Below are 25,946 nucleotides of genomic sequence, written 5' to 3' on the forward strand. Positions count from 1 at the left end.
CTTTCTCTAAGCAGCTGGGCAGGTCCATTCTGGGACGTTTTCCCCTCCTGGGCCCTAGGGGCTGGGGAATTTCCCCTTAGCGCGATGAAAAGGCTGCTGGGGGCTCTGTGCTGCCCTTGCAGGGGCCTGGACTCGCCTCGCCCCTCCGGCCCCACCTCTGCCCGGCGGGCGGAGGGCGGCGCAGCCCCTGGTCCCGCGCGCTGCTGCCCCCTATCTTCAGCCGCCGCGCGGAGCCTGCGCCTTGCGGGCTGCGGCGCGGACGCTCGCCGCCGCCGGAGCGATGGGCCGGGGGCGCCCGCGCAGCCTGTGACCTGGGGGCCGGGATGCCGCGGCCCGAGCCCATGCCCGGCTACGGGCAGCTGCTGCAGCGCGGCTACCGGAGCCTGGCGGGGGCGGTGCGGAGCTGCACGGACTGCGGCTGGGAGCTCTCCCGGCGGACCTGGGCCGAGAACGCGTCGCTCGCCTGGAGCGAGACCCTGCTCTGCCTGCTCTGTGCCATCGGCTGGACCTTGCTGCGCAGGGCCGCCTCCGGCTGCCTCTTTCGGGTCGGTCCCCGCCGGGCGGGCTGCACTGCGGGGGCAGGGGGGGCTGCACGGCGCGGTGGGGGGGCTGCACTGCGGGGGCAGGGGGGGCTGCATGGCGCGGTGGGGGGGCTGCACTGCGGGGGCAGGGGGGGCTGCACGGCGCGGTGGGGGGGGCTGCACTGCGGGGGCAGGGGGGGCTGCACTGCGGGGGCAGGGGGGGCTGCACGGCGCGGGCGGGGGGGCTGCACTGCGGGGGCAGGGGGGGCTGCACGGCGCGGTGGGGGGGGGCTGCACTGCGGGGGCAGGGGGGGCTGCACGGCGCGGTGGGGGGGGCTGCACGGCGCGGTGGGGGGGGCTGCACTGCGGGGGCAGGGGGGGCTGCATGGCGCGGTGGGGGGGCTGCACTGCGGGGGCAGGAGGGGGGCTGCATTGCAAGGAGGAGCTGTGTGTTGTATCTTCCTACTTAACCCCCTCCCCCCCGGGGGGGGAAGTAATGAGATTTACGTCTTGCAAAGGCAGGGAGTGGGGGCCCGGCGGGCGGGCTGCAGGTCCTGGCTCTGGGGCAGTGCGTGAGCTGTCACTAACCTGTCTGCTAAATGGCTTCTCCCCCCCCCTCCCCCGCCCCGGTGGCCCAAGGCTTAGTAGCCGCAATACAGGCTGACCTAGTTCAAGTGCTGGGCTGCTGGTCAGGCTCACATTGGATGACCAAGTGGCCACCCAGGAAGGGAGAGGACGGGGACCACCCTCCTGTGCAGAAGGGTCGCCCGGTTTGTGCTTATTGCACTGAACAAATGTCATGAGGTGAAAGCTGCCCCGTCTCCCCAAGGTGTGGGTCCTAGCCCAGGGGACTAGGCTGCCGGGTGTAAGTCTGAGGCTTTTGCTGTGCTATGGGCATTGACCCTACCCTTGATGGGACTAAAAGAGGCAAAAGAGATGGAAGATGCTGTGTCCTGGGTCATGTGACAATCCGGAGCCATCAGAGGCACAAAGCAGCACTGATGGTGACGAGACAGTTTCCAGGGGCTGGGAGGAGTTGGCGGGGGGCCTACCTGGAGACGTCTCGGACCCACTCTGCTGCAGCGGGGCTTGGCTCCCCCTGGGGAAATTGCTGTCTCCAGAGGTGATTTTGTGGGGTCACGCAGGCTGCAGGGAGCAGCACTGTATTAATAACCATGGTCCATCCTCAGCCCAATAACTGCTCTGGGCTCCTGTGCCCCCACCTCTCCATCGCACAGAGAGGCCTTCCTGACCGAGCCATTCACTCGTGTCCTTGCTTGCTCTGTCTTAAGTCACAGAGTGAAGCTCACCCTGGTGCCAAGAACTAGCACAAGGCCCAAAGGGCTCAAAATAGGGGTGAGGTAGGACTTCAGGAGCCTTGTGCTGCCTTTTTGTCCCTCTTCTCCCTGCTGCCCGGTTTGCCCAGAGCTAGGGTTGCCAGGTTTGGTTGGACTTATCCCTGGAGGTTTCATCACACGACATAAGCTTTAATGGAAGATTCTCTTTAATTCCTGAGTACCCCAGGACAATCCTGGGGAGGTTTGGCAACCATACACGCAGCACCTGGCTATCTCTGGATACCCGAGTGGGTAGGGGACTGGCTGGGAGTCAGGACTCCTGAAGTTTAATCCCAACATGGTCACACAGTGTGATCTTGAGCAAGTCACTGAGCAACTGTTGTTATGCCTCAGTTTCCCCTCTGTAAACTGAGTGCCCCCTCCCCTTTGTAAAGTGCCTGAGGGTGAAAAGTGCAGTAGGAGTGCTGTGCATTGTTGCTTAGCTGGTGCTCCATGGGTAATTAGCAGCTCGTGTTGATGATGGGGTGCCATCCCTTGGTCCCGCTTGTTGTCACCAAAGTATGAGAAGGGATGAGCAGAGAGCCATTTCTCGTGGCTACATCCGTATCGTGCTGCTTTGCCTTGAAATACTGCCACGGAGTTTGATGTGAGGCTGAGATGGCAAACGGAGCCGTGGGGGGGTCATTTTCCCACTGGTGGGCAGGAGGGGGAGGAAACGGCTTTATAAAAACATCCAAAGCCTGTGCGTGGTTCACGTGCTGGAGATTTAAAGGGGAAACTGGAGGGGTTGGCTCTTCCAGAAAAGCGTTGCCATTTTTAACGAGAGTTGGGCTGTATCTTGTGGCATATATCTGAGCTGGAGGCTGTTCAGAGGAGGGGTCATTCAACTGTTGGTGAGTTGAGGGTTTCTCCTCCTTCGTCACCTCAGGACTCTTCCATCTGCTGCTTGCCTTTGGGCGTAAACTCCTTCTACGCAATCACTCCCCAGTGTAGAACCCAAGTGCAATTGTTCCTCTTCGCCGCTTGTGTTCATCTCTGGCAATTAATCCTTTAACGTTCTCTCAGAGACTGAAAGGCTCATCCCTGTGAAATCAATTAATTCTTTGTGTCCCAAGAATGTCGCCTTACTGAGCATTAATCATTATATGTCATAGATCTCGGCACTTGGCTGTAACTGCTATGCACCTAAAGAGGAAGTCACTTTCTTAGCAGGAGGACTTGAAGATTGTGGCTTAAAATGCATCTTCATTTAGCTCTGGCTGTGACCGGATGTCTCTGAAAAAAGCTGCTTAAAGAAACACACCTCTTCCTGTTACATGCATCACCTGGAGCACCCATTGTTTTCACTGGGCATTTAAAGTGTGCAAGGAGTGCAGAATCTAGGTTCCCAATGTCTTTAGTGGGCGCTGGTAACAAAGCATTTGTTTGTAGGCCATGCCCTTGCTCCGTAATATATCCGAGAGATTGACTGGAAGAGAGGTAAAGTGGGTGGAAGGGGGAGGGACAGCGAGTGGGCTGTGGAGAATGGGGACTAGCATGGACTTTAACTGTTGCAGTTGTCAGATTTGTATCTGTATTATCCATGTGGCTTTTCCAAAGAGATCCTTGAAATGAAGATAATTATTTTGCCCGTTGCCCACTTGGTATCCAAACTGCAATATCCAGCTAGGAAGGCGGGATCGTTTCTGCCCAGGGAAGAGGTGAACTCAGTCAGCTGAGCTCTGGAACCAGCACATGTCAAACCAATCTAACATCCTTCTTTGACAGGGTGTCAAGCCTGGGGCTAGCGAAGAAGCAGTAGATGTGATCTATCTCAACCTTAGTATGGTTTTTGATACCATCTCACATGACCTTCTCATAAGCAAACTAGGAAAATATAGCCTAGATAAACTTCTTGTAGGTGTATGTACAACTGGTTGGAAAGCTGTACTCAGAGAGTAGGTATCTATGGCTCACAGTCAAACTGGAAGGGCATATCAAGTGGGGTCCTATAGGGATCTGTCCTGGGTCTGGTTCTGTTCATAAATTATTTGGATAATGGCACAGAGAGCACACTTATAAGTTTGTGGATGATAGCAAGCTGTGAAGGGTTGCAAGAACTGGATTAGAATTAAAAATAATCTTGACAACTGAGAAATGGGCTGAAATAGAGTGAAATTCAATAAGGACAAATGGAAGGTACTACACTTAGGAAGGAACAATCAGTTTCACAAATACAAACTGGGAAATAACTGTCTAAGGAGGAGTACTGCCGAAAAGGATCTGGGAGTTATAGTGGATCACAAGCTAAATATGAGTCAACAATGTAATATTGTTGCAAAAAAGCAAACATGGTTCTGAGATGTATTACCAGGAATGTTGTAAGCAAGACACAAGAAGTAATTCTTCTTTTCTACTCAGCACTGATAAGGCCTCAATGGGAGTATTGTGTCCAGTTCCGGACACCAAGCTTCAGTAACGATGTGAACAAATTAGAGAAAGTCCAGAGGAGAGCAACAAAAATGATTAAAGGGCTAGAAAGATTGAAAAAATTGGGTTTGTTCAGTGTGGAGAAGGGAAGGTTGAGGGGGACATAACAGTCTGCAAGTACGTAGAAAGTTAAGAGGAGGGTGATAAATTGTTCTCGATAACCTCTGAGGATAGGACAAGAAGCAATGGCCTTAAATTGCAGCAACGGAGGTTTAGGTTGGAAATTAGGAGACACTTCCTCGCTGTCAGAGTGGTTAAACACTGGAACAAATGAGCTCGGGAGGTTGTGGAATCTCCATCATTAGACAACACCTGTCTGGAATGGTCTAGATAACACTTAGTTCTGCCTCAGTGTTGGACTGGACTAGATGACCCCTCGAGAGCCCGTCTAGCCTGACATTCCCTATGAATTATCAGTTTGGGCGGGGTCCAGGGGTCAGTTTTCTCAGCCTGCGGGGCGCCCATGAGAAAGCGGGAGAGGAAATATGTTTCTTGTCTGGTGTGGGGTTTCCGTAGCCTTCTGCCTCTTCTCTAGGAAATGGAAGGAATCTTCGTCCTCCGTTAGTGTCAGTGTCAGGGCCTGGCTGCTGAGCGTTCAAACCCGAGTGTCTCCTGGATGTGTCTGACCACAAGTCTGTCCACCTGTGCCGCACTAAGTGACATTAATTTAATAGCCCAGTGGGAAGCCAGGGCTGTGTCCGTCATGCCGTTCTCTGTACCCAGCACAGGGCAAGGGTGCCCTGCCTTGATGAGGGCACTTGACACGGTGCCTGGTAGCCCATCAGGCCTGTACTAGATGCTCCTCTTTCAAGCAGGCCCAGGGGCTGTGCACTGAAGTTGCATGGATGTAAACGAGGGCAGAACGGGGCTACTGTTGGCTTTGTGGCCAGTCGTGCATCGGGTGCTGGTACCAGGGTGACATAGAAAGAAGGAGCCCTTGAGTGGTACTTTTTTTTTTTTTTTAGTTTAAAAAAAAAAAACCCCACTGGTGAAGGTGGAAAACTAGCTGCTGTGAGCTAAAATCCAGGGAAAAGCCTATGAGAGAACTGACCCAGGCTAAAAGTAGGCAGTATCTGGGGCACATTACCAGAGAAGATGTGTGAGAAATCCCAGTCTGGAGAGAAAGCTTGAAGATGGGATTGAGAAACTCTCGTATTCTGGTGCTAAAACCAGAGCAGACCCTAGATAGACCCGTGGAAAGGGTGGACCTGCACGCTCTCCTTCTGTTCCCGCTCTCTTTCAGGGGGCATGGAGCTGCTGTCTCTCAGATGAGATATAAAACCTAGGTTCCAACCACTTAGTGCTGATAAAGTCCCTAAGGTATTTTTCACAAGAATTAGAAGTGTTGACCCCTGGGTCCTGGCCAACGTGAATACCTTACCCTGCCTCGCCCATTGCACCTTGTGAAGTTTGTCAGATACTCTCTATTGCATGTCCTAAACTGCTGCCTGGCATTTCTGTGCAGCAACTACATGCTTTCCATCTCGTGGCCCAGATAAGGCTGGTTGATCCCCAGGTGGTTCTAAATTTGCAGAGCGCTATAATGTGCATTGCAGTGAAAGGTGCACAACAGAAAAAAGGCTTCCATGCAACTTACACAATGTGGCTCGCGAGCGTGAAAGCCTCCCTTGGTGCCGTGAATGGATGCTGGCCACCTAGGCTGGGATGCAGCATTCGCTTCTTCAGGCTCCCCCCTCTGCTGGCTTTTTTAGTGAAGTGTTTTGTGCCTCAAAGAGCCAGATTCTCCCCAGGCCCCAAAGCATTCACGGGAGTGAGTTCTCAGCCCTGCTTTCCTCCTGAGGTTGCAGGGCCACTCACAGCAAACCAGCAGGCCAACCCTCCAGCAGTAATTGCCTTGGGAGCCATGAGCAGCCTGGAGTGCTTCCTTCCTGCAGTGCCCATGAGTGTGAACTGCGCCTCAGCCCTCTCGGGGTGCAGAGAGCAGCTCTCCTGTGCCCTGACAGTGGTGCCCTCTCGCTCGTGTGCCATAGCCGCCATTCGCAGGCCCGTGAAGCCACGAGGAGAAAGAGAATTCCTTGTGGAAGAGAATGAAGCCATTTTCCTTGGGTTCCAGGGCAGGGGCTGGGTTTCACGTGCTGTGTGTCAGTGTTCAGGCAGGAGCTGAGCCGTGCTGCTTGGGAGGCTAATCAGCCCCCACAGGGCGCAGGAGGGAGCTGTGCCTGGCCTCCCAAGGGTGCCCGCTCCAAAGGCTGTTCTCTTCTGTGTGCAGACATATGAGCAAAGAAGAAATGGCTTTTAATGATTTGTAGGAACTGTTATGATATTTCTCACTGCGTTTTCGAAAGCCTTCACAGCACCCTGAGGAGGCAGGGGAATGGTATCTCTGTTTTCCAAGTGGGGAAACTGAGGCACAGAGCACCTCAGTGACTTGCCTAAGTCCATAGATAGGGTTGGTGTCAAGAGCAGGATGAGAATGTTGGGGGGCCCCAGGCCTGTGCTCAGACCACACCCCTCCCTAGATTGTTTAGCGATCTCCTTAGATAGCTGGTTCGACGGGCATCATCTTCAGGCTTTGGGGACCCATTTCTCTGGGTAAAAGGGGGGTGCAGTCGTGCTTTGTTTTCCTTCTGCTGAGCCTGTGTGACCTGCACCAGATGAATAGCCAGGAAACCAGTCCAGTGTGCCCCAGAATTCCAGCTGTCGTCCTGTGGCATGTTCCCCACAATCCTAGAAGAGAGAATCCTGGGGACCAGTGGAGCTTGGGGGATGCCCAGGCAGGGGCGTTGTAGCTTGGGATTGAGGGGCAGCAGCAGGGCATGGGGGAGGCTCAGGCCTTGTAAGCAATAAGGGTGCTGTGCTAGGGCTGTGTGTGGGAGCCAAAGCCCTGGCTGCCAATGGAAACCTATTACTCTGGCATCTTCTACCGTGGGGAAAGCAAAATCCATCGAAAGCTGCCAGCTCTCAGGACCTGAGGGCACTGGGTGCCAGGCACTCCCTTTCGTTCCTCTGGAGACCTCTTTGGGCTCAGGAAAGACGCAGCACAGCTGGGACTTGACTAGTCTCTGGGCTCGGTAGTATGATTCTCCTTCATTAGCAAGCCTCGATTCATAACGCATCGCCGAACATTGGTCACAGGGCTGGGGGGACTCGGGGGCTGCCTCTTTCTAAGTTTCTTCCATGGCGGATTTGAAGGGACACGGTCAAATTCCATCCCTCTAGCACTGGAGACAATTACAAGAGAGAGAGGGATATTTTTAATTTCCTTTTCACCCTGGAAGTTTCTGAGGCCTCAGTGGAGTCTTGAACCATTTCATATTTCTGTTTGTTTTCACTTTCTGGTTCCCTGTGTCTGGTATTGCGCAGAGTATGGGGTAAGATGTGTCCCTGGAGCCAGGAGCCGACACTGGGGGGAATGCTCCAGAAGACCTTTTATATCCCCCCGCCCCACCCCTATTTTCAGTTTGGGGAATGGGGGGAGCAGTGAGGAGGTTCCCAAGCCAAAATCTTGCATCCAGCTTTACAGCAGTGGCCCTTTAAATGCAGCCACATTACATCACTCACCAGAACCTGCGGCTCTTTCAGCCAGAGCCCGCAATGCATTGTTCCTGCTGCAGCACCCGTTGCTCAGCAACACGGGCATCGCTCTGTCATTGCTATGGCAACCGCTGCGGGCTGATGGCAGAGAGGTGCCCCCCCACCCCCGCATGCGCCCCACCCCAGAATGAAGAGAAGTAATTGGTGCCTGCCTGGCGTGGCAGTGGGAGCCAGACTCCTGCTTCATCATTCATGAGCTGGCTGGCTGCGTGCAGGACCTGCTGATGCACATCTGGGTGGGTGGCCTCAGCATGCCCATCTGGGCTGTGGGCAGCCAGAGCCAGGGCTGCCCCAGCGACCAGCATCCCATGGTATATTATTCAAAGGTAGTAATTTTACCCCTCCTTCTCCTGGCCTCCTCCAGCCCTTCTGCGCAGGGTCTGGACTCTGTGCAGCTCTCCATGTTCTGCTGTGTCCACCCTCATTCTGCTCCGCACCTCATCCCAAAGCCAGCGGCTGCCTGCAATTTCACAGAGGGCTCTGTCTAGAGATAGCATGGGCAGGTCTCGGTCTGGGGTGCTCAGTTCAGGATCAGAGTTCGCCATGCAAAAAGCGTGGGAGTCTTCACTGGAAACAGAAGGGAGAGGAACAGCATCTGTAGGGAGCTTGCCCCTGCTCTGGAGGGTGGATTTCCTCCTTGGCTGTAAGTGGCGATTCCATGTATCCTCCCTGATGTGGCGACAGCCTCTTCCTTCTGATATCCCAGAGCCAGTTTTCTCTCTGCTTACTTCCCTGGCTCCATAGTGACTGAACACCTCAGCCTTTGATGGGTTTGTCCTCAGTCCCCCTGGGAAGTAGGACAGTGCCACTGTCCCGTTGTACCGATAGGGGAAACGGAGGCAAAGAGAAACAAGGTCACGCCGGGAGGCAGCCCAAGTCTCCTGCATCCCTGCCATGATGATCAGTGGGCCAGCCAAAGGAAGGAACTAGGCTCTCAGGTTCTCTGGCCAGTCCCTGCTCCATTAGCACATGGGGCCTGCTTGCGAGCTGAGCTGTCTCCAAATGGGGCTTATTTGAGCTCCCTTCTGGACTGCATTTTGTGGAGCCACAAATAATTCCTGGCTTCCAGGGGTTGGGACTCCCTGCCTGTGCATTCTTCACCCTCCCTTAGTGCAGCCTCTCCCCCTGCTGCAGTGTGGTGCTTTGAGTGGGGCAGCCCTGCCCTGCAAGCAGGATCTGGGGGTGGGCTGATGGAGGCACAGACGGAATGGCTGCGGGGGCGGGGGGGCGGGATCTTGCCAGTTTCAGGGCATTCTCTGGACTTGGGTGTTGTAAAGCTGGTGCTTCCACCCCGAGAGCAACTGGTGCTGTGAACTCATCAGCCTTCTGCATTTAGAAGGGAGCCTTTTGCATGCATCTCTCTCCCTTGTCATGCAGAGAGGGGCAAGCGGCTGGGCCAGCCACTTCCACTGAACAGCTGGGGTCTTAATATAACCAAGGAGCCAATGGGAGCCAAGCCGCCAGCTCTGGAAATTGCTGCTCCGGGAAAGGGTATGGCTACTTGGCAGGCATTTTATTTCCCTCGGGAGCTCATCCGGTGTTTCTCCGCGGCACACTCAGCTCAGCATGGGCCTTGGTGCATTATCCATTTGTCGGGGAGTAACCGAGCCAGACGCCCACTAGCTGTCCGCTCCCCCAGCACGCACTACCCCAGATACGCCCTTCTCCCACTTCTTGCAGGAGTGACGGTGTCTGCGACTCCAGGATCTTCCGTTTGGCCCAAGCCCCTATCAGATGTGAATACATACACTGCCAGCAGCCCATTCACAGGGCACTCAGGTCACCTTACAGCCTCCCGCCCTGGGTTCTTAGTGCAGACAGGACTCTGGATTTATTAATTCTGAATTCCCTTCCTGGTTGCAGAAGGCTGACTGGGGCCAGCCCTGCTCCTCAGGGAGTGACCCTGATGGGCATGTGGAGATCGCGTGCCTTTGGCTTTTGCTTTCTCCACTGCTCAGTGTTGACAGCAGCTGCCGCTGTGGCTGAGTCTGAGCCGGATGGAAACCTGAGCTTTCTTTTCTCCCACTCTGGCTGCCTGCCGGGGCTCCCTTCCCACCCTCCCTCACCCTCCTGGAGCAGTGGAAGGAGCCTGAAAAGTTGGGCAGGTTAAGTCAGGTTCTGGCCCCTGTTTTCACTCCTTTCTGGTGGAGAACAGGGGGGTTGGAAGATTCTTTACGAATGTTCTTCCCGCCTGTTTGTTGCCAGAGAAGTTCCAGGAGCGTGAAGTCTGGTTTTGCCTGGTGTGGTGGAGAGTCCTGGCGGTGTCCCACTGTCACTGAGACTGCAGGGGGCATGAATATTGCACACAGACGTCCTTTCACCCACGTGTTCATTAGGCATCTGAGTTAACGAAACCACAGTGTTTGGGGCAGTCAAGCGGAAACTCCCGTCTCCATTCCACAGTTGTGTCCCTCTCATGTGAGCTGTGTCACTGGTTCCCACTGTGCATGGGGGGAATCCCAAACTCCTGAGCTCAGCGACACCGGGCATCTCAGTGCAAGTCTGGATCTGTCCTGTGGCCTGTGTTTGGGGGGCATGAAGCTGAGCCAAGGAGCTGGCCTCAAGGACTTTTTGCTGAGTTATAAATGTGGCACCCCAGCCCCTGGACCTGAGTATCCCCCTTTTGCCCTGGGTGTGGGGACCTCTGGAGCCAGGTCTGTGTGTGCAGAGGACTGTGGGGAGCTGCAGCGAATCTCCCAGAGCTGCATCCTTGCTATGAGGCACAGTCCAGGGGTGCTGCTCTCCCCCTCCCTGAGCCCTGCATCTTGTCCCTTCTCTTCTGGCAGCCGTTTGGGGAGTGGTGTAACCTGCAGCCAAAGGATGCTGCCAAGATGCCCGAGAGCGCCTGGAAGCTGCTGTTCTACACGCTGTCCTGGTCATACGGCACCTACCTGCTCTTCTTCACTGAGTACCCCTTCTTCCACGACCCGCCCTCCGTCTTTTATGGTACATAAGCGCCACGCAGAAGAAGCTCAGATGCTAATGCCCATAAGGCAGGGTGTCCCTGGTCTCGGTTTGCCAGAAGCTGGGAATGGGCGACAGGGGATGGATCATTTGATGATTCCCTGGTCTGTTCTTTCCCTCTGGGGCACCTGGCACTGGCCACTGTCGGAAGACAGGATCCTGGGCTAGATGGACCTTTGGTCTGACCCAGCCTGGCTCTTCTTATGTTCTTAAGAGATCAGCATCTCCAACGGTCAAACAAAGAGGCCGATGTCGAGGGCGAATCCTTAGATTAAGTTCCCCAAATCACTTTCCTTGTGATGCCAATGACTTGTGAGCTCAGGAACTGTCCGTGAGCGTGTGCTGGCCTAGCCAGTGGGGCCCTGCTCCCCTGGGCAGTGCTCCAGTGCTCTGAGCGTGCTGGACTGGCTGTGGGGGGAGGTGTCCGTGCAGGGCTCATGCAGGGATCTCTGTGCTGCTCCTAGGTTGGGAGAAGGGTATGGATGTACCCACCGACATTGGCATCGCCTACTTGCTGCAGGGCAGCTTCTACGGGCACTCCATCTATGCCACCATGTACATGGACGCCTGGCGCAGGGACTCCATAGTCATGCTCATCCACCACGTGGTGACACTGATGCTCATCGTCTTCTCCTACATGTTCAGGTGAGCACCCCCTGGCCCCATCTGGCCGCATCCCACTGCCCTCTGCACACGGCGTGCTCGCATCTGTGCTGGGCAGCCACTGGGAAATGCAGCAGCCACTCCACACCCAGCTACGGCTCACGCTGCCTCTGGCCTCCCTCAGAGGAACTCGGAGCTTGTCCCTTGCTCTGAGCTGCCCCACAGTGCTCCAATCGGCCCCAATGCGACCCCCCAGCTCTAATATGGTCCACCCAGTGCCAGGCCATCCACCGCTGTCGGTCTGCATTGCATGGAACCTGCAGCTCCGATACACTCTGGCCTGGGCATAGGTGCACCGCCTACCCCTGACCTGATGTGCACGGCCCTGCTCAAAAACACACACCGCACGCACACACGGCCCCTTCTCCCTGCAGGTTCCACAACGTGGGGATTCTCGTGCTCTTCCTGCACGACATCAGCGACGTGCAGCTGGAGTTCACCAAGCTCAACGTCTACTTCAAGCACCGGGGCGGCATCTATCACCGGCTCAACGACGTCATCTCCGACCTCGGCTGCCTCACCTTCAGCATCAGCTGGTGAGCTCCTGCCCCAGCCCCGCTCCAGTCGTCCGTCCCCCCCCCCCCCCCCGGTGCCACCAAGCCTTGTCATTCCCAGTGGCCCAGGTGTTTAGGTTCGCCTGGCGGACGTGGCCATGCTGTGAGTGGCTGGGCTGGGGGGTCCCTCCTGCGGCTGTGGAGATGATGGTGATGTCACGCACACAGAGCATGACCAGGGCAGGCAGAAGGAGGAGCTGGCTCCAGGCCCCTTCACAATCCGGCTCTGGCAGCGAGAGCGGCTCGGTGTCAAGGAGGGGAAGGGAGGGAGACGGGGTCCTGCTCCCATCACAGCTCCTTTTGGGCCGAGGCAGGGACAGGGACACAGCCAGCCAGCATGAAAACCTTGGTTGGAAGCCAGGGACCAGCAGCTGGTTCAAGTGCTTCACCCCAGTACCTGCCTCTTTTCTCCCTCTGTCCCCTGGCACCACCATGCAGGGGAAAGGAGGGCAGGGACACTCTGTCCGGACATAGAGCCGAGGTGTGGGGGGGCAGACAAGCCATTGATGGGCTTGTAGCAGCAGCTTGCGGACCTTCCCCTCTGTCCCAGGACAGTCTCGTTACTGTGTCACCCCGCTTAGCAGCCACCCTCAAGGTCTGAGACGTGCCTGCCGGCCACCAGTGGGAAGCCCCTCAGTGACTTCGTGAAAATCCAGCCCTCCTGCCATGAGACAGCCAGACATGGGGCAAGGGGCTAGATCATGTTGCCTCGAAGTGCTGGTGTGGGGGGGGAATGTCATCCCTGGGCCCCTCTCTGGGGGGCTCCCCTCAATGCCACTCAACCCATCCCCCCGCTCTCTGTGTCCGTCCTGGCAGGTTCTGGTTCCGCCTCTACTGGTTCCCCCTCAAAGTCCTCTATGCCACCTGCCACACCAGCCTGCAGTCTGTGCCCAACATCCCCTTCTACTTCTTCTTCAACGCCCTGCTCTTCGCCCTCACCCTCATGAACGTCTATTGGTTCCTGGTGAGTAGGGACAGCTCAGGGCCCCCACACAGCCCCTGCTGCTGGGGAGCCGAGCTGGAGCCCCTGGGGGCACGTTTGGTTGTGTGGGGGAGGAGGAGGGATGGAAGCACAAGGTGATGCAACCTCCTCCCCCCCCCAGCCTCCTCCCTGCTGGAATTGCCACCATCTGGCTGCTGATGGACCGAGAGTGAGCACTAACAGCAGCCCCGGGGCATTTCCTGGGGCTCCAGACCCTGATGGGAAGAGCTGGAGATGGACAGGGAGAGAGAGGCTGTCACTGTGGGGGAGGGGAGCGAGAGCCGGGGCAGGGACTGGTGTCTCCCCAAGGGGTCCCATCAGCCAGGCTTCCCCAGAGCCCGCAAGGCAGAGCTGGGGCTGGCGTGGGGGGAATCAGGACTAAGGCCTGGGCAGGAGGCTGTGCTGCTCCATCCGGTCCTTACTGCATGGCTGCTGCCTGCTTCCCTCCAGCCTCCCTGTGGGCCGAGGTCCCACAGCTCCTCCCAGCCGATGGGGAATTGGGGACGGAGCTGGGGCAAATATTGGAGCCTTGTGCTGGGCAAATCGATTTGGGGGTGGGGCTGCAGCTCGGGCATGATGGGTAATTTGTACTCAGAGCACTCTTCAACCAGCTCAATTTGTTTGGAGCTGTGCCCCCCGCACACCTATTACCTGGTGTGTGTGGGGGTGGGTGTCCATTGATCCTGGCCCCGGTCTCAGCGGTGGCTCTCCAGCACAGGGGTGGGAGGGGGTGTCTTTCTGGGCTCCCTTCATCTGCTGCTGGAATCTCCCAGTAGGTCCCCTAGGATCCCACTCCCTCTGCTCCCCGCTCCAGGCACCGGGCTCCCAGCCTGGCATGCTCATTCCAGGAGCCCACTAGCCCAAGGAGTCGCTGCTTTCAGACCGGCCTCCCGGGACAAGCGGGGCGGACCCCAGGGCAGAAGTTAGCCCTAGATAGTGGGTGAGTGTGTTGGGTGGGGAGGCTGAGCTGACCATGGCCAGTGGGGTCATTGCCTGGTTCCTGTCCCTCCCCAGTACATTGTCCTGTTCGTGGCCAAAGTGCTGACGGGGCAGATGCAGGAGGTGAACGATGTGCGTGAGTACGACCTGGAGGAGAGCAAGAAAACCACAGGGTCCCAAAAAGCGGGCGAACTCCAGCTCCCCAAATCCTGGAAAGAAAGGTGAGCAGGGGGCAGGCCCAGCGCCCCCCAGTGGGGAGAGGGGGCAGAGACACAGCAGCAATGGAGGCTGGGAATGCTGCGGGAGGGTGAGGGAAATGTTCACTACGGATAAACCCCCATCGGGTCCCGGAGCCCTGGGAACAATGCGGCCTGCAAGACGAGACACTTCTCCATGTGCTGGGGGTCAGTGATGGGGCTCCAGGGGGGTGAGTCTGTGCCAGGTGAGAGCACAGGGGCTGGATCCCTGGCTACAGGTCATAAACTGGTTGCTGGTGGGGTCAGGAAGGAATCATCTGTCTGCCTGTCTGTCAGTCTGGCCATCCCTCTGTCCCTTCCCATACACCTCTATCCATCCCTCCCTCCCACCAGTCGCACAGACCTGCCCCCGCAGCATTGTCAGGGGGTTCCCCTTGCACCTGGCATTGGTGGAATGGGCTGAGGGGTCTTGTCCAGCCTGGCAGGAGGTGGCAGCCAGACATGATGGGCCGATGTGCTGACCCCCCACCTCATTCCTTGGGTCACGCTCAAACCTACGGCGTGCTCCATCATATAGGATCGAGGCTGGGTCTACATGGAATGGAGGGACATGTGGGTCTGAGCTGCGGGGTGACCCCAGGGAGGGAGCAGTGATGGCCGGGAGAGGGGCTGGTCCAAATATGGGGGCGTCATTTTCTGCCGTTGTCTTTCTCAGGAAACACCTGAAGAACGGGCTGATAAAGGACAAACAGTTATAAGGGAACCGCTGTTGACTGGGCAGCTCTGGGGACTGACCTGGGACCCTCCACAAACCCAGTGAAGGAGAGAGCCCCATGGAGAAGGAGTGCAAGACCCCAACCCCCCCAACCCCTGCCTGAGCTGGGGAGCAGCTGGCAGCCAACGGAAACAGTCCACTCCTCTCGGCTCGGCTCTGGCCAGGCTTCAGTTGATCCTGACGTGGTTTCTGGAGCCAGTTTGCACTGGGCACCCTGCAGGCTGTTGGACGGGTCAGCTGAAATGGAGGGGTGGTTTTCCTAGCAAGGTCTAAGTCAGATATGGAACTTGCTTTCGGTTACCTGGGACCCCCGAGCCACCCCCACCCCTTCGCCATCCTCCCTCTCTGTGATTTCCCCAGACGTGGCAAGTTGTGGGATCCCAGGCAGCTCTTGTCTCTGGAGCACTAACTGACGCCGTGGAGCGGGTGAGGGGCTTGAAGCAGGGAGGCAAATGCCCCTGCCCCTTTGGCACCAGTGTCCCAACTGTGGGGGCCCAGAGCCAGCTCTGCTGTAGCTTGCAAACAGGGAATGGCGACGTACCGTTAGGGAGAAGTGTTGTGCAGCTTTGAGCCCTGTTGTAAGTGCATCCAGGGGTTACTCCACAGAGCAACCCAAGCCCCTGCCTGGAACCCACCCGTGCCAGAGCCTCAAGGATTCTCCCAGGAGGTGCAGTGGGCGGCAGCCTCTTGAGGCTGATCAGACAGGCCTGCCGTTGGCCCTCGGGCCGCTGCTCCTTTAAGCCCTTAGGAGGCCAGTGCCTGGGATCAGAGAGATAAGGGACAGCTGCTCCCTCTAGGGTCTCCTGCCTTGATGAATCCTCTGGCCTGAGAAACCTCCTCTGGCTAAAACAAAGGACTCACTGAAGTCCTGCCTGACACTGCGAGTTCTGAGCTTTGCATCCTGCAGGCTGGGCTGTGCGGCGTGCGTTTCCGCTCAGTGGGAAAGAAACCCTGTGGAATTTTGCACACTTCCCTCCCCCTGGATCTGGACTCATCCCATCGCAATACTACGGCAGTGTCGGCCCTGTGCCCGCTGCCTGCTCCTCTCTGAGGGACCTAACTCCAAGCCAGGGGGATAATAGGGGAATTGTAGCCAGCCTGCCAAGGGTTAATCCAAACTGGCAGGGGGTGAGGGGTTGGTTGTTTTTCCTGGTCCCTTGCTTAGATGCAAACCCCAGATATTGCTGCATAAGCCACAAAGAGACTCTCTGGAAAGCATCTGAGACTGGGAGGTAACGTGAAAACATGACCCAGAAATCCCCCAATTCTGGCTGGGTCTGCCAGTCTCCCCCCAGCCAGCCGAACTAGACAGGACAGGAAATTAAACATCCCACCCACTGTGTGCTTTTGTTCCCTGACTTTCAGACTGGGTTTTGCATGGGGTTCAATGGGGAAACAAATACTGCATGGCCTGATCCTGCTCTCATTTCTTGTGGTGTAAATCAGGAGTGACTCCACAGACATCAGGGGACTGCAGATGGTGTCGAACCAGCAGGAGTGTTAAATTTGGTAACTTGTAGTTCAACCACGGCCTGTGCTTTAAAAGCAGCTGGCTGCTTTAGGGCCTGTTAGCAGCTGCAGCTGTGCTAGCAGGCTGGTTCAGAGAGGAGAGGCAGGGTTGAATACTGATGCGTGGCTGACCCAAATGCTGGGGCAGGCCTGGGCATTGTGAGGTTTCCTAGGGATTAGTGTCCTGCTCTGGACAGATGAGTTGAAGAGTCAGGACAGAGCTAGCTGCAGCAGGACCACTTGTGTGCTGGTTAACTGGTCTGACTCTCTTAGAGATTGAAGGGCCAGTCCACCCTGGCCCTGCACTGTGTATCGTCAGTTACACCGGTGCAAAAGTGGCTGCTGGATCAGAACTGTCCCCTTGACACCAGCACACCCGCTTTGCACAGGGGTGATCGCGGGACCGGGCAGGGCAGGGCCAGGATGGGGCGTTGAGTCTGCAGCCAGCTTAAATGTTTAGTCTGGTTAAACAATAGACCCACTGATGCAGCTGTGGCCAAAGCTCAGCCCGGGAACTGCAGCCCCCAGCTTGCAATGCTCTATCCCTGAGTGGCCAGGCCCGGGCTCGGTGGGACGCAGCAAGCGATGGGCTGCTCCCTGCATTGCAGCTGGAAGGCTTATTTTCCTTTTATAATTTAATCCCCCCCCCCCCCGCTCCACTGATTAGCTCCAGTCACAGGGTGCTCCAGGGCCTGGCCAGGGCAGGGCTGGCATAGGATGAGCAGGCTTTGTTGTAGATACCGGGTATGTCTTTCGCTCGGCAGGGAACCAGTTGACAAGGTTGGGTGGAAGTTAACAGCCCATCAGGTTGGATGGCAGGGCTGGGGGAGCGACAGACGGTCAGGAGGTGCCATTGGTGGGGGATGCGGATGTGGGACCCTGATTACTGCAGAATTGTGGATCTCAAGGGAGGAAACTTCACACATGGCTGTCTCCTTCTCCAAGGCACCAAGCCGACACCCGGACAGACTGGGTGCCTTACAAGTGTGGCAGGAGAATGGCCTCTTTCCTGTCTCCAGGGAGGGTTTGATGGTGGGCAATGCAGGGAGGAGATGGGGTGGGGGGGCGTTGTGTGCTGATGCCCAGGAAGGGCCAGTCTGGAAGCCCCGGTGCAGGCTACGTGGGACAGCACAACCCGCCTCCCCTGGTTTAGTGGTGATGCCAGAGCACAGCTCTGGCCTAGCTAGGGTCTGGCCATCGCCCCTGTGAGCACCTGGCCAGCTGGCTCCTGTGCAGCCCCCTTCCACCTGCCACATGCAGTGGCCACAGTCCCCCCATCTCCCTCCTGCTGTGGGCCGCTCTCTCTTCTCAGTGGTTTCAGAGTAGCAGCCATGTTAGTCTGTATTCGCAAAAAGAAAAGGAGTACTTGTGGCACCTTGGAGACTAACAAATTTATTAGAGCATAAGCTTTCGTGAGCTACAGCTCACTTCATCGGATGCATCCGATGAAGTGAGCTGTAGCTCACGAAAGCTTATGCTCCAATAAATTTGTTAGTCTCTAAGGTGCCACAAGTACTCCTTTTCTTCTCAATGGGGCGCACTGGAAAGGTCCGGGGATGCTCGGTAGGCTACAGCCAGCATAAGGCCTCGAGGTGGCTTCATGCTGCAGCTGGAGATGCAAAAACCCTCCATCGCCACCCCCCAGCCATGGGGCAGCTGAGCCAGGATCAGGGTAGCCCTGGCCTGCACTCAACTGCTTTCCCCGGGGGTGACTGTGTGGGGTGGCCCGGGCAGGGCTAGGTCAGTTCTGCCCACTCAAGGGCAGCCCATCCGGTGCATGGCCCAGCCGGGCAGGGGTGAAGCCAAGGGAAGCTGGTGCCAGGCAGCCCCCCTCCTCCTCCCCAGTTTAGCAGAAGACGGAGGCTGTGCAAGGCAAAGCCACCTCCCCTCGGACTCCAGAGGGTTAATGGGCTCCCTGGCCTGGGGGCTTGTTCTCACTCCCCTGCCCAATCCAGGGATGCCTCGCTGTAATTGAGCCCTCGCCAGATCAAAGGCTCCAATCGCGCAATCAACACCCCCCTCTTGCCTGGTGGCTGCAGACGCCCTTTGGAGAGCTGGGCGCCGGCACTGCGCTTTGTCTGCCCGGCCCGGTCCGGTCCGGCCCGGCCCAGCCCAGCCCAGCCCAGCCATGGGGCCGGCCCCTGCCAAGGCCCGGTTTGCAGCTGGCCTCCTCTGGGCGCTGCTGGGCGCGGCGCTGGGGAGCCGGCAGGAGCTCTCGCTTTTGAAATCCTTGGGCCTGAACGCCAAGCCGACCCCCAGGGCCCCGACCCCCAGGGCCCCGGCCCCGGTGCCCTCCGTGCTGTGGCGGATCTTCCAGCGGCGAGCGCAGCCTTCCCCCGGGGACACGGCGCCGGGCCGCGCCTGCAGGGTGGAGGAATTTAATGTGCCTGGGAACATCATCCGTGTCTTCGCTGACCAAGGTACAGAGCCTCTGGGATGCTGGTGCCTGCCCGGTCCCGGGGGGCTTGGGGCAGGGCTGGGGGGGGCGGGGCAGTGGTCGGAGCAAAAGATTGAGCCCTGGGACCGCTGGGGTCTAGTATCCGCGCTGGGCCTGACTCGCTCTGCAAGCTCAGGCAGGTCACTGCTCTGTGCCTCAGTTTCCCCAGCCATAACATGGCAGATAATCTCTCCGGGGTCGGGGTGAGAGGAGTAGGGATGTTTGTGAGACACGTTGGGATCCTGCAGGACGCTGCTAAGGCGACCAGATAGCAAGTGTGAAAAATCGGGAGGGGGTGGGGGAGTAATATGCCTCTATATAGGAAAAAGCCCCAAATATCAGGGCTGTCCCTATGAAATGGGGACATCTGGTCACCCGAGCTATGGCTGAGTTGCTGTTGTACCTCCAGCCTTGCCTGCTTCCTCTGACATCCTGGGAGGGATTTTTTCTATGACTGGTGCTTATCTAAGGAAACCATCAGGGCAGAAGATGCTGGGGATGTGGTTTCAGTGCCCTGTAGTGCACTTCCCTGGAGCACTGTCTGATACCCACCCTTCAGTTCTGTAATACTCCTAAACAGCAGGGTCTTTATTTCCCATAAGCATCAGGCCTGCACAGATTTTAAAGGAACTGGGGACAGGGAGGCTGGAGTTACGCTTCCTTAGCTGGGTGCGATTAAGCGTCTCCAGTGGCTTAGCTCAGGTTTGCATTCATGTCTTCCAGTTAGGGCAGAGAATGCAGAAAAGACTGAATGCCCAGTGCACTGGGGACTGGCACACCCCCACCGCCTGACTGGTTTTCTCTTTGAGCCTGTGGCACTGGCTGCAGGCCTGGCTCCCACCCCATCATTTGATCCTTAGCTGGACTTGCAGCACCTCCTGCTGTTTCAGCCCTGGGCCTCTCCGGGCCATTCCGTTGTTTGCTAGACCTTAGGATGAGGCCCCACTAAACTCGCTTCTTTAGTGATCTGGTGTTTCCAGGTGAAATCAGGGTCTGAGTCCAAAGGGCCCAGCAGACCGGTCCTGCTCTAGCCGTTCTTGGTACAGTAGCACCAGAATGAGCAGCACCTTCTGCCCGCCACGCTGCGAAGGAGGCAGGTGTTACCCTTCTCTTGCAGACAGGGAAGCTGAAGTACAACAAGGTCTAGTGACTCTCTGAGGATCAAACAGCGAGTGGCAGCAAACCCACGAGTTCTGACTCCCAGTTCTGTCCTTCAGCCACAAATTCAGACTGCTCAGCCCCAAAGCTTATGCAGACCTTTGCCTCTGATGCTGGCTCTGGCTTGTTACTCTTGTGAGTCTGCCACCTTCTCTTAGCCAAGCAGCTTTCACCCAGCAGCAGGGACTGGTGGATAATTATTGCCATGGGGAACCTCTGCTGTGGTGAAGCTTCCAGATGATGTCAGGGTAGTGGGAGCCTCGCACCCCAGCAGTGACTGGCTGAGGGGGCAGCTGTATCTTTAAAATACTGCCCTGAAACAGGGCCTGGTGTGCGAGCAAACTCTTCGGGTTGCCTCAGAGAAGCACACCCCTCAGCTCCCCCGCCCTCCTCGCACTGATCAGACCGTGGGAGAGAATCTGTCAGACTCGTTCTGTTCCTCAGGAGAGCCCTGACTTTGCACTGGGAGAGTTGCAGAGCAGAGCTGAGTGTGGACACAGACAGCGTGCGGCCTCCAGGCACAGGCTGAGCCAGGAGTGTAGTTGATGATCAAGGCGGGTATTGGGGAAGTGGAGTTTGCCCTCTTCTCGTCTGGGGAATGAGGAGTTCAGGTCAGGTTAGTTTATCCACTTCCTTTTTGGCTGCTTTGCTACTGCTCTGAATCTCACTATGTGTATGGGGAGGCCCTTCCTGCTCAAAGAACGAATGCCACCTCCTCTGTTTTCCTTCCCTCAGGCCACTTCATTCACAGTAGGGAGCCCAAGACTTTCCTGTGTCTGGAGAAACGTCTGTACTTTAATTTCTCTGTGTTGGAGGAGGGGGAGCAACTGACAATGGCTCAGCTGGAGATCAACTTCAGCCACAACTCCTATCACACTTCCAGTGGCAGGCAGGTCTTTGAGCTGCGGCTGTACCAAGCCCTGCAGATGTCTCTGCGGGGAATGTCCTCCCACATGTACAACCACAAGCTGCTGGTGGCGCAATCCTTCGCACAGCTGCACAAGTCCCTCCTCTTCAACCTGACCGAAGTGGCAAAGGGCTGGAGAACCCCCAGCAAGAACATGGGCTTGATCCTGGAGATCTCTGTGGGCAGCAGGGACGGCACCTTGGCCTTGCCGCCCCGAAGGCTGCAGAACCTCTGTGCCAGCATCGACTCCTTCCTCGACACCTCGCTGTTGGTGGTATCCCTCAGTCAGAAGCAGTGCCAGGCCTCCAGGAAGAGGCGAAGCTCCTATTATACCCCAGTCACCCCAAGCAACCTCTGCAAGCCGAGGCGGCTCTACATCAGCTTCAGTGACGTGGGCTGGGAGAACTGGATCATTGCGCCGCAGGGATACATGGCCAACTATTGCCTTGGGGAGTGCCCCTTCCCACTGACAGCAGAACTCAACAGCACCAACCACGCCATCCTCCAAACCATGGTGCACTCTCTTGACCCAGAAGGAACCCCCCAGCCCTGCTGTGTCCCAGTGAGGCTGTCCCCCATCTCCATCCTGTATTACGACAACCATGATAACGTGGTGCTGAGACACTATGAGGACATGGTGGTTGATGAGTGTGGCTGCAGATAATGGAGCTGCTGGTCGAGATGTGAATAGGGAATCGAATGGGTCTCAGAGAACGGTCAACGGCTGGAGTAACTAGGATTTTTGGTTGATGTAATAGGTCAAAACGTATTAAATCTCCTTCATGTGGGTGGGTAGGGACCCTCCCCTCCATCCCTTGGTGCAGTTAATGGCAGAACTACCCCTTTGATGCATAGTGGCAAAATGCAGCCGCAAGGGGAAGCTCTTGGCTTCTGGCATCAAGAGGATAATGCAGTTTGGGATTCTAATGTAATGCTGATTGGCTGGAGGCATCAGGCTTCCAAACTCCTACCTGCTGGTGGCTTCATCCACGTGGAGCCTTGCTGGGAACCTGGTGAAATCTAATGCCGATAGTCTGAGCCTCTCCCCCTCCCTCCTCATGCCGCCCAAGTGCTGAGCAGAGGATGGTGGCATCAGCTTGTTAGTCCCTGCACTCCTCTCCCTGTGCCGCCATCCTCGGTTCTGACCTGGAGGCATTGTTTTATGGCTGGAGCTGGTGCCCATGACATTGAAGAATGAGTTCTGCTGGCTCTTCAGTGCCCCATAGGCCCCGCACCCTTAGCTTGCCCACGCTGGTAGGAACAGCAGCACCGTCCCCGTTGCTCTAAGGAGTAGCTCAGCTGGAGTCTCAGCTTCTTGAGCTAAATGACACGAGCTTAGCATGGATTTATTTTTCCAGAACAGGAAGACAATTTGGCTAAATTCTACCTTCTTTCTAGTGAGTGAAGAAATGACCAGGCCTTTCTACTCCACTGGCTTGTACTGCAACTAAAATATCACCTCTGCCTTGAGCCTGCTAATGCATTGCTCTTAAAAGGGCATTACTGGTACCAGCTATTAGATGCCAGGGCAGAGAAGGACAGTGGGGCCTGGGGAAGCGAAGTGACGCAGGGTGAAGAGGTACGTTCTCAGACTGAGAGTACTCTCACCAGAACATCCTACCAATATAAAACATACCTTTTTTGTGGTGAAGATGTAGCCTAAGAGGTCAGGCTCTGGCTTTTGAATAATGCAAGAAGCCTGGCTTGGAAAATTTAGCCTAAATTTGTATAAGGAGCCATCAATTTTGGGTGTCCAACTTGATGGAGGGGTGCTGACTTGTTGCAGGAAAAAAAATCCCAGTGGCCAAACTATTTCAAAACAAATTAAAGAATTAATTGATTCTTTAAAAGTATTACATGTTACCCATTGAGCGTGAATCTAGTCGATGGCTGGCAATCAGGCAGATGGCTGCAGAAAGCAGTAGAAAGATGAATAGACAAGGTCTCCTTTAAAAAAAAAAAAGTTTTCACCTTGATTATTGTCAGAGTTCCCTCAGTAATAGGGACAGAAAACTATTCCCTGCCTCCTAATAATTATCTTAAGCCATGTTGCACTAGATAAGCAGCCAATACCTAAACAACATCCTAGTAAAAAATATGGGGGGAGGAGGGGTGTAGAGCAGTGGCTTGCGCAATTATGTAATGCACTAGCCTGTCACCCGTGGAGCAGTGAGGACTTGGCTCAGTGAAAGTAGCTTAATAGTCTCATTTTAGCACGATTCCAGCTGACTCCATAAGGGTTTAACACAGTTTGTAGCAGAACCTATGGTTACTTAGTTCTTTACTTATTGCACTGTTGAAACAGATTGTGTGTGTTAAGGCATCAGTGGTATGTCCAATAGACCTGCTAGACCAGCAATGGTATTGTGAAAGGCAGGTCAAGTTTGCTATATCAAGTCAGTTGGGTGAGGACCCTCTCCCTCTCTCCAACACTTATGAATGAATTGCTGAAGCTGCCTGTCCTCCAGCTGAGGTAGGAGATGAAAAACAGGAAAAGGGATGACTTTAGTACAGAATTTCACAGGGATCCTTCACAGCTGCAATGCTCAGGCTGAAGTCCAGAGGAGCTGGGGCAGTTGAAGTTTTAGTAGGTCTCCACCTACACTACCAAGAGCCAGCACTGTTCCGAAAGTAAAACCAGCCAAGTTATTAGCTAGGACCAAGGGATAGGTGGCTGAGGGATGGCCTGTTTTCTTCAAAGTGGGATTCATGTTAAAATAAGATTGGGGGGCTGGGGAATGTTTGAAGTCTTAAAGTAGCCATGCTTGAAGCCTGGGCAAAGTTGCCAGCTCATTCCAGTCTTTAAAGTCATCAACCACAGCTGCTCAACTGAAGCAGTCATGTGACTTGAGTAATCCCTACCAGTGCAACTTTCCTTCCCTTCCAGCTGAAAACTTCTTAAATCTGCCCCTTGCACTGAAGTGTTTCTCTGTGACTGAATTTTAGACAAGTTAACATAGCAGAAACACCCCCCCACACACACACACACCTTCCAAAGGCACCAAGCACTGAACCTCCCCTTCTTCTGGTGTAGCTAAAAGAATAAGAACATAGCAGTTGCTAGCTACCGCTACTTTACAAGTCATGGGGCCCTACACTTTAGAGGTTGCCGCTGTGCACAGATCTATGTGGGGATGTCAAACTGGAGTAAAGTCAAAGTAAAGTTTTGCCTTTCAGTGACAAATACAGGACAATTTTAATTGCACTCTTTTTTGGGGGGGAAGATAAGAAGCAGCAAGGAATCTGAATTAGACTTGGAACTTTTTTTTAAATGTCAGTCAGATTGAAACTAGTGGAGAATTGGTTTTTTTGTATCTACCTTGTAATGTGTCTTGATAGAAAGGTTTCACTAAGTATTAACAGGAAAGACCTTTGTCCCTATGGGGAAACTAAAAGGTTTATCCACTTATTTTAAATTAATTTGCAGACAGTGTCCTTTCGCTACCCTACACAATGAATGTGCTGTGCTAATGGATATACCCAAATCTTTGTTGAACAGGAGCAAGTAAGGCTGAGTACTTTAAGGCTACCACAGTTCCACACAGGTGACCTACTATTATACACTAACATTTTCAGGTATCCTCTGCACTGCAGTTTAGGAAGCTAACTGATTCACAGACATAGGCTACTGTGGTTTGTAAGACATTTTACCCCCTATTATTCTGTACAGTAAACAAGAACTACATCAAAATCTAGCATCTAATTCCTTCATTAAATGTTTGATGCTAGTCAGATTAGTGACTATGGTTTATAACTACCACCAGTAACTCAAGTTTATAAAATATTTAAGATATGTCAATTTCTTCTGAAAAAACTAGAAAGTAACAGTGACAGGCTCAAAAATCTGAACTGCTAGTGTTTCTTTTTAAATACTTACCCTCACCTCTTAATGTGGAGTTAATTCCCGGAATTAAACAAACTTGAATTTCTAAGAAAAGGGATTTTAGCTTTTGTTATACTGAGTGTTTTGAAAAATTAGTCTACAGCAGATCAAGGAACTCAAAGCTCAGTTCATTTAGGCCACACTTGTGAGGGAGGTTTTTGCTTTCCATCTAAATCTTCACTTGCATTTACCAAAGCACAAAGAGATGAATGATTAATGGGCTCTGTCCTATCTACTGTGCAGTCCAAACAATTAGAGGATTCTCACAATAGCAGAAAAAGACAGCTATAACCATGTGCAATACTTTGTGGACCAGAGTGGACACATGAAATAACTACTTCAGTGATCACAGACCCTCTGAAGATGTCAGTGCACTAATATGAAACATGCTCACAACATCAGCAGCCTGCTATACTAAGCTGAGCTTGTGCTTCAGTCAGAAAGCAGTGTGAAAAAGTTTACTGTATTTGTACCTTAAATAGTGCTACTTTCAAATACTTGACTGCTGTACCAAATGCAGTTGGTGGTGTCAAGACTGGGCCTATCAATCTAAACTATTAAGTCAGCATGTATGAGCTGAACTTTTTATTAAAAGGACTTATTCAGTTACTATGTTGTCTCAGATTTACCACCAGAGCCATGATCAGAGCAAATCTGAGTTTTGATGAGTGACAGCTGCCCACTAAACATGCAAAGTTGGAAACTTGAAAGGGGGCCAGATGAAAGCCTTAAAAGGGTCTTGCTGTTACTTCCAGTGGGTTTTATGCAAGAAAGTATTCCCAGCCTGGAAGAAGTAAGCTCTAGCCATCAATATTTAAAAAAAAAAAAAAATCAAGCTCCTCTAACAGCCTTTCATATAAAGGGGAACTGACTACTGCCATATAACCATGTAATATCAATGCATGGGCACAGAATGCCTCAGTGGGTTTCTAACCATTCCTATGGCATGCACATGTCTGGACAAGACCCAAAGGAGGGGGTACAGATGGGGTACTTACCTTTAACAAACTTTTCAGTTCATTTGCTTATCCATGTATGTTATAAACACACCACACTTTTGTACTAGTATGTGTTAAAATGTAATAAACTTGAAGTTTATACAATCAAACACTGGGCCAAACTGTCACAAATATTG

At 54.6% G+C, this 25,946-nt stretch overlaps 2 protein-coding genes across 3 annotated transcripts; both read left to right on the top strand.

Annotated features, from left to right (window-relative positions):
* The first annotated feature begins 232 nt into the window (after positions 1 to 232).
* CERS1 (ceramide synthase 1) lies at positions 233 to 16,267 on the top strand. Of its 2 annotated transcripts, XM_038383628.2 has the most exons (8): positions 417 to 545; positions 9,221 to 9,334; positions 10,630 to 10,789; positions 11,272 to 11,452; positions 11,845 to 12,006; positions 12,841 to 12,988; positions 14,021 to 14,166; positions 14,858 to 16,267. In XM_038383628.2, the coding sequence occupies exons 3-8, from the start codon at positions 10,675 to 10,677 to the stop codon at positions 14,898 to 14,900; spliced, it is 795 nt and encodes a 264-aa protein (XP_038239556.1). In that variant the 5' UTR covers positions 417 to 545; positions 9,221 to 9,334; positions 10,630 to 10,674; the 3' UTR covers positions 14,901 to 16,267. The 2 variants fall into 2 exon arrangements, with proteins under 2 accessions (XP_038239555.1, XP_038239556.1); XM_038383627.2 differs by lacking the exon at positions 9,221 to 9,334 and having other exon boundaries at positions 233 to 545.
* A 149-nt stretch (positions 16,268 to 16,416) lies between these two features.
* Positions 16,417 to 25,919, top strand: GDF1 (growth differentiation factor 1). The gene is made up of 2 exons (XM_038383626.2): positions 16,417 to 18,846; positions 20,757 to 25,919. The coding sequence occupies exons 1-2, from the start codon at positions 18,555 to 18,557 to the stop codon at positions 21,590 to 21,592; spliced, it is 1,128 nt and encodes a 375-aa protein (XP_038239554.1). The 5' UTR covers positions 16,417 to 18,554; the 3' UTR covers positions 21,593 to 25,919.
* Positions 25,920 to 25,946: the final 27 nt, after the last annotated feature.

The sequence above is a fragment of the Dermochelys coriacea genome, chromosome 25 (assembly GCF_009764565.3).
Source record: "Dermochelys coriacea isolate rDerCor1 chromosome 25, rDerCor1.pri.v4, whole genome shotgun sequence".
Classification (NCBI taxonomy): domain Eukaryota; kingdom Metazoa; phylum Chordata; order Testudines; family Dermochelyidae; genus Dermochelys; species Dermochelys coriacea.

Bases quoted from the DNA above. Each gene is read 5' to 3' on its own strand.
- CERS1 (XM_038383627.2), top strand. From the start codon at position 324: ATGCCGCGGCCCGAGCCCATGCCCGGCTACGGGCAGCTGCTGCAGCGC. The intron at 11,453-11,844 runs GTGAGCACCCCC...TTCTCCCTGCAG, and splicing joins GTCTTCTCCTACATGTTCAG to GTTCCACAACGTGGGGATTC. The intron at 12,007-12,840 runs GTGAGCTCCTGC...CCGTCCTGGCAG, and splicing joins CTCACCTTCAGCATCAGCTG to GTTCTGGTTCCGCCTCTACT.
- GDF1 (XM_038383626.2), top strand. From the start codon at position 18,555: ATGGGGCCGGCCCCTGCCAAGGCCCGGTTTGCAGCTGGCCTCCTCTGG. The intron at 18,847-20,756 runs GTACAGAGCCTC...TCCTTCCCTCAG, and splicing joins CCGTGTCTTCGCTGACCAAG to GCCACTTCATTCACAGTAGG.